At 43.2% G+C, this 7,796-nt stretch overlaps 1 protein-coding gene across 3 annotated transcripts in view; it reads right to left on the bottom strand.

Annotated features, from left to right (window-relative positions):
- Window positions 1-520: 520 nt before the first annotated feature.
- pam (peptidylglycine alpha-amidating monooxygenase) overlaps window positions 521-7,796 on the bottom strand; it is a 353,785-nt gene continuing 346,509 nt past the window's right edge. For all 3 annotated transcript variants that reach the window (XM_078565974.1, XM_078565966.1, XM_078565978.1), the window contains 3 exons: window positions 7,471-7,674; window positions 3,474-3,536; window positions 521-1,407 (listed from right to left, as the gene is read on the bottom strand). In XM_078565974.1, the coding sequence (XP_078422100.1) occupies window positions 1,223-1,407; window positions 3,474-3,536; window positions 7,471-7,674 (452 nt within the window). In that variant the 3' untranslated portion in view covers window positions 521-1,222. The remainder of the gene's footprint in view (window positions 1,408-3,473; window positions 3,537-7,470; window positions 7,675-7,796) is intronic.

Genomic DNA, 7,796 nt, shown 5'->3' with positions numbered 1-7,796 from the left:
GTTTAAACCCTCCCCAATGGCACTAGCAAACTGCCCCTCAAGGGCAGTGGTCCCAGCTGAATCTGGGAATCTGAATTTAGGAATCTGGAAGCCTGGATTAATGATCCAGAGACAGGGGTCCAAATTCCACCATGGCAGCCAGGGAATTTAAATTTGATCAATTAAATAAAGCTGGAATAAAAAGCCAGCATCAGTAATGTGACCATGAAAGTACCAGATTGTTGTAAAAATCCATCTGACTCACTAATGTCCTTTAGGGAAGGAGGTTCTTACCCGGCATGGTGTAGAAGTGACTCCAGACCACAGCAATGTGGTTGATTCTTAGCTGCCCCCTGAAATTGCCTAGAAAGCTACTCAGTTGCATTCAAAAAGGTCGCTCACCACAATCTTTTAAGGGCAATTAGAGATGGGTTAAACGCTAGTTTTGCAAAGGACACCCAAACCTTGTAAATGAACACAAAAGCAGTTCCAACCATGAGAATGTTCGAGACCCACGTGAATGATGCATGTATAAAATGAGTAATGCTCGCGAACACTTTATTACACAAATTACATTCAGCGACCGAAAATAGTGTTCTGACAATATAACAATTTGCACCCCCCTAGAATTTAAGTATTAGACATTTACTTTGAATACATCAAAAAATGACTTTTGCTGTAAATACAGATCCTGTTCTCTGTATGTACAATTTTCTGTTCAGTAAACAGGATAGTTATAGAGCGAAACTAAGACAAAAAGTAGCAGCCTTGCTTCCCTTTGTAGCATAATTGGACTACAGTAGACTAAGGATGCTTGATAGAGAAGGCACGATGTTACTTACAACTGGAAATATCAAACTAAAGTGCCAGACAGGACAGTAGCCAAATGCTACAGCTCAAGCACAGAAAAGTGACTGACTCACCAACACAGGTTTATAGCTCCAGCAAGGTAAGACAGTAACAATTAAAAATATTCATTATGGCCCAAAGCAGTAAATTTTGCTTCAGTATTCAGACAATACTTGGTCCCGAGAATAAAACTGACTTGATTGTTTAGATATGGAGGCAAAAGCATGATAATGAAACTCTCCACAAATAAATAAAAACGTACATGTTGTGTAGCCAAAACAGATTAGTACAGTTACTATCAAATACACATCCTGAATACATCTGCTTTTAGGGAAACAAAATGGGAACTCAATATATTGTCATCGTTATCAGGGCAAATTGGAATTAGCATATTTCAAGAGGACGAGGTGGTGGGTGGAAGTGGTGGTGCAGAATACTCTTCTGTTTCTGAGTCAGTGCCTTCCTCATCATCTTTTTCTTGATCACTTCCTTCAGTACTCAATCTGTCAAAACCTTTTCGACTGTAACCTCTGTGGCTTGCAAAGAAGTTCCCCAAATTTAGTCCTCGGCTGCTTTTTCCTGTCAAGAATAACGTATTTTGATTTCCTCAGACTATGCGAAATATAACAACATTTTTAGATCCATTGTCTATCTTTGTTTAAAACATTGCCATGGGCATGTAATACTTTGACAGCAATTATTTAAAGTTAAAAAAGACATTTCAGTATTACCAATTTTTCACAATGTAATTAAGCTGTGGACTTTTAAGAACATAAGACATAGGAGCAGAAATTAGGCCATTCGGCCTATCGAGTCTGCTCCGCCATTCAATCATGGCTGATAAGTTTCTCAACCCCATTCTCCCGCCTTCTCCCCGTAACCTTTGATCCCCTTACCAATCAAGAACCTATCTATCTCGGTCTTAAATACACTCAATGACCTGGCCTCCACAGCCTTCTGTGGCAATGAATTCCATAGATTCACCACTCTCTGGCTAAAGAAGTTTCTCCTCATGTCTGTCCGAAAAGGTCTTCCCTTTACTCTGAGGCTGCGCCCTCGGGTCCTAGTCTCTCCTACTAATGGAAACATCTTCCCCACGTCCACTCTATCCAGGCCTTTCAGTATTCTGTAAGTTTCAATCAGATCCCCCCTCATCCTTCTAAACTCCATCGAGTATAGACCCAGAGTCCTCAAACGTTCCTCATATGTTAAGCCTTTCATTCCTGGGATCATTCTTGTGAACCTCCTCTGGACCCTCTCCAGGGCCAGCACATCCTTCCCAGGGGCCCAAAATTGCTCACAATATTCTAAATGTGGTCTGACCAAAGCCTCAGCAGCACATCCCTGCTTTTATATTCTAGTCCTCTCGAAATAAATGCCAACATTGCATTTGCCTTCCTAACTACCAACTCAACCTGCAAGTTAACCTTAAGAGAATCCTGGACTAGGACTCCCAAGTCCCTTTGCACTCCAGATTTCTGAATTCTCTTCCCATTTAGAAAATAGTCTATGCCTCTATTCTTCCTACCAAAGTGCATGACCTCACACTTCCCCACGTTGTATTCCATCTGCCACTTCTTTGCCCATTCTCCTAACCTGTCCAAATCCTTCTGCAGCCTCTCTGCCTCCTCAATACTACCTGTCCCTCCACCTATCTTTGTATCATCTGCAAACTTAGCCAGGATGCCCTCAGTTCCTTCATCTAGATCATTAATGTATAAAGTGAAAAGTTGTGGTCCCAACACTGACCCCTGCGGAACTCCACTAGTCACCGGCCGCCATCCTGAGAAGGACCCCCTTATCCTCACTCTCTGCCTCCTGCCAGCCAATCTTCTATCCATGCTAGTACCTTGCCTCTAACACTATGGGCTCTTATCTTACTGAGCAGCCTCCTGTGCAGCACCTTGTCAAAGGCCTTCTGGAAGTCCAAGTAGATAACATCCATTGGCTCTCCTTTGTCTAACCTACTCGTTACCTCCTCAAAGAATTCTAACAGATTTGTCAGGCATGACCTCCCCTTGATGAAGCCATGCTGACTTTGCCCGATTTTACCATGCATTTACAAGTATTCTGAAATCTCATCCTTAATAATGGACTCTAAAATCTTACCAACGACCGAGGTCAGGCTAATCAGCCTGTAATTTCCCGTCTTTTGCCTCACTCCCTTCTTAAACAGGGGGGTTACATTAGCGATTTTCCAGTCCTCTGGGACCCTCCCTGACTCCAGTGATTCCTGAAAGATCACCACTAATGCCTGCACTATCTCTTCAGCTATCTCCTTCAGAACTCTGGGGTGTAATCCATCTGGTCCAGGTGATTTATCCACCTTCAGACCTTTCAGTTTTCCTAGCACCTTCTCCTTGGTAATGGCCACCATTCTCACCTCTGCCCCCCCGACTCTCTTGAACTTTGGGGATGTCACTCGTGTCTTCCACTGTGAAGACTGACGCAAAGTACCTATTCAGTTCCTCCAGCATTTCTTTGTTCCCCACTACTACTTCTCCAGCGTCTAATTTTAGTCTAGTTAACAAAATAATTCTTGCTGATGGAAAATTAGCAACGTTGCTGCAGCATTACCATGTGTAAATATTGGAGACAGCTTTAATTCTGGAAATGATTCTGCCTTCATTTTACAATTATCTTACCCCTAAGCCTCCCCAGGATTCCTCCTGATGACTGTATTGACTCCAATTTGCTGTCAGGGTCTTCTATAAAGACAAAGTAAAGTATGTCAGACTACTGTTTTTGAGAATATTTCATATATTTATTTACAATGACAGCTCACAAATTAAGTCCAACAAAAAAAGTGAAATGCAGGAGGAACTTTTTTGTTTACTAACATGTAGGAAGTATATGGAACAGATTACCAGCATGGGTTGTGGAACAAGAAACTTTTAAAGGTTTCCAGACAACAGGCATCTTGTCAACACACGGGATTCAAGGTTATTAGCAATGTACCAATGGAATTACTGTGGATACGTGGATTAGATGGACCGAAGGGTCTTTTCCCTTTGGAAAATGTTACTAAATAGTCTCTGGTCAGCTGATTCAATATGATTAGATGCAGGGTTAAGTTTCCTTTACTCTGTTCAGAAAATGTGCTTTAGTTTCATGTCTTAATCTTTAAACAACATGCTGCATTGGAGATAAAAACAAAAAGCTAAAAGCTACTGCGGATGCTGGAAATCCAAAACAAAAACAGAATTACCTGGAAAAACTCAGCAGGTCTGGCAGCATCCGTGGAGAAGAAAAGAGCTGATGTTTCGAGTCCAGCATGACCCTTCAACAGAACTGAATTATAGTTAGGAGAGAGGTGAAATATAAGCTGGTTTAAGGTGGGGGGCGGGGGGAGGGAGAAGTTGAGGGTGGGGTGGTTGTGGGGACAAGCAAGCAGTGATAGGAGCAGATAATCAAAAGATGTCACAGACGAAAGGATCAAAGAGGTGTTGAAGGTGGTAATATTATCTAAGAAAAGTGCTAATTAAGAATGGATGATGGATAAGAATCGGGACCTGGAAAAATTTATCAATTTTGCTTCCAATCTCCACCCCTCCATCATTTTCACATGGTCCATCTCTGACACTTCTCTTCCCTTCCTTGACCTCTCTGTCTCAATTTCTGATGATAGACTGTCCACCAATATCCATTACAAGCCTACCGACTCCCACAGCTACCTCAACTACAGCTCCTCACACCCCGCTTCCTGTAAGGACTCCATCCCATTCTCTCAGTTCCTTCGCCTCTGTCGCATCTGTTCTGATGACGCTACCTTCAAAAACAGCTCCTCTGACATGTCCTCCTTCTTCCTTAACCGAGGTTTTCCACCCACGGTCGTTGACAGGGCCCTCAACCGTGTCCGGCCCATATCCCGCGCATCCGCCCTCACGCCTTCTCCTCCCTCCCAGAAACATGATAGGGTCCCCCTTGTCCTCACTTATCACCCCACCAGCCTCCGCATTCAAAGGATCATCCTCCGCCATTTCCGCCAACTCCAGCATGATGCCACCACCAAACACATCTTCCCTTCACCCCCCCTGGCGGCATTCCGTAGGGATCGTTCCCTCCGGGACACCCTGGTCCACTCCTCCATCACCCCCTACTCCTCAACCCCCACCTATGGCACCTCCCCATGCCCACGCAGAAGATGCAACACCTGCCCCTTCACTTCCTCTCTCCTCACCATCCAAGGTCCCAAACACTCCTTTCAAGTGAAGCAGCATTTCACTTGCATTTCCCCTAACTTAGTCTACTGCATTCGTTGCTCCCAATCTGGTCTCCTCTACATTGGAGAGACCAAACGCAAACTGGGCGACCGCTTTGCAGAACACCTGCGGTCTGTCCGCAAGAAAGACCCAAACCTCCCTGTCGCTTGCCATTTTAACACTCCACCCTGCTCTCTTGCCCACATGTCTGTCCTTGGCTTGCTGCATTGTTCCAGTGAAGCCCGACGCAAACTGGAGGAACAGCACCTCATCTTCCGACTAGGCACTTTACAGCCTTCCGGGCTGAATATTGAATTCAACAACTGTAGATTTTAAACACCCCCCCTCCCCATCCCGTTTCCTCCTCCTTTTTATTTATTTATTTATTTATTATTTATAGATTCTTCTTTTCCCACCTATTTCCATTATTTTTAAATCTACAACTAATACCTTGTTAGTCTTTCCACCCCACCCCCACTAGAGCTGTACCTTGAGTATCCTGCCATCCATTCTTAATTAACACTTTTCTTAGATAATATCACCACCTTCAACACCTCTTTGATCCTTTTGTCTGTGACATCTTTTGATTATCTGCTCCTATCACTGCTTGCTTGTCCCCACAACCACCCCACCCTCAACTTCTCTCTCCCCCCCGCCCCCCACCTTAAACCAGCTTATATTTCACCTCTCTCCTAACTATATTTCAGTTCTGTTGAAGGGTCATGTTGGACTCGAAACGTCAGCTCTTTTCTTCTCCACGGATGCTGCCAGACCTGCTGAGTTTTTCCAGGTAATTCTGTTTTTTTTTTTATGCTGCATTGGATCTGTGTGAGAATTTCAACATCACGCATCAACATTAAGAGAGATTGCTGAAATAATGAAGAATTGGCTCTAGAAAATGAAATGAGATTTAACATGAGGTCCTTCCAGACGGGGGTGGGGGGGGGGCTTTCATGTCATCAGTCTTGGTTAAATTTGAACTCAAGTCCAAAGGGGATTGCTGTTGCACCTGCCCCTCGATTCAAGGATGACGCCTACTTAAGGTCGCAAATTTCTGCCAAGGATCTTCATGTGACCGAACAGGCGGATTCTGGACCTGCAGATCTTTGGGCACATGGGGCAGGACAAACCACAAGGTAGTGGGATCCAGAGTGCAAGATTTGCTTTCCTTTCCTTTCTTTCCTTCTCTGCTGCCACTCTGCCTTATCAAGACGCAGCTTTATGGACAAGTTGTCAGTATTCTGAATGATTGGTAGCAAACCCCGCCCAGTCATTAATGTCAATGCTGTCATACTTCAAGTACAGTTTCAGAATGTCTTTGAAGCATTTTCTATATCCTCCCAGGAACGTTGGCCATTTGAGAAAACAGGGTCTGGCGGGGGATATGGTTTTCGGCCATCCGGCAACAGCATCCAGTCTAACAAAGTTGATTTTGCAGGAGCTTTGTCTGAATACTTGTGGTGCTGGCTTCAAGAAGGACACTAGCATTTGTTCGACAATCCTCCCATTGAATCTTGAGGCACTGTTAATTTGAATTTCTCCAGTGCTCTTATGAGTCATTGACACACAGTCCAAGTCTCACTGTAGTACAGGAGCGTGGTGATGACAACTGCTCTGTGCACTAAGACTTCTGTTGACTTGCAGAGGTCTTTGATGTCAAACACTTGCTGCCTTAAGTTTACAGAAGACAGGCACAGCTGATCTGGTGTTGGATCTCCTCTTCAATGGTGACCTTTTGAGAGAGTGGCTGCCAAGGTATGGGAAGTGGAATATTTGGCTGACCAAAATGGGTTGACATGTGAGCTTTGTTATGGCAATATTCAAGCACAGGCTGAGGTTTTTATATTCAGAATTGAAAAAAAAATCAAAAGTGGCTTCCAGATCTGGTGCAGAGTGGGCAAAGACACTGCAGTCATCCACAAACTGTAGATTATGTATTTCTATGGTGGTCAGTTTAGATTTAGCACAGAGGGGTCTGAGGTTAAAGGGGTTCCATCTGGATCGCAGTTAATACTGACATCAGAGGACAGTTGATCTTTGATAAGATGAATAGCCACTGTCAGGTAGATTGTAAATAATATGGGGGCTATCAGGCAAACTTGCTTAACCCTGCTCTGGATTTTGAAGGCACCTGTTTCAGATCTCCCACTCAAGGCAGTTGCAGTATGAAGAAATTGAAAGATTGTGATGAAGTTTCTTGGGCATCCAAATGCTTCAGTCACATCAAAGGGAATAGACCACTGTTGAGCTCACTGTGACTCTCAGTCTCCTCAATGACTTTTTGCCATGCCACCAAAACTGTGTGCATATATTTGATGCATTTTGTATATAACATACATGTGTTGCAGTTTAATGGTTAATGTAAGTTAATAAAAACAAAGTTTGAAGTTGCTTATAAGTGTTAAAAGAAAAAAATTACATCATGAATCATATTCTGTACCTCCATATATCTTGCCCTTTCGCAGGTGGATAAAAAGTCCAATTCCTACTAACATCACAACAGGAATGATGAGCAGTAATGTAATAAGGACTGGAGAAACTGCAGTACTTGACTGTTTGAGAACATTGTTGCTTTTATGCTTCTCCAACACATTAGGTGTTCTCATCTTGCCTTCTATTTCTGCTTCCAGGAATGTTTCAGTCGCTTAAAATTGAAAAAAATATAATACGAATGGTCATTATTAAACTTTGCATGCTAAGTAATTTATTAGAATTTAAGTTTGCCCCAATAACTCTGATACAAACTTGCCAAAATTAGTGTTTCAA

Source organism: Cetorhinus maximus, chromosome 2 (genome assembly GCF_964194155.1).
Source record: "Cetorhinus maximus chromosome 2, sCetMax3.hap1.1, whole genome shotgun sequence".
NCBI classification, from domain to species: Eukaryota; Metazoa; Chordata; class Chondrichthyes; order Lamniformes; family Cetorhinidae; genus Cetorhinus; species Cetorhinus maximus.
This window is presented reverse-complemented; position numbering and strand designations above follow the sequence as displayed.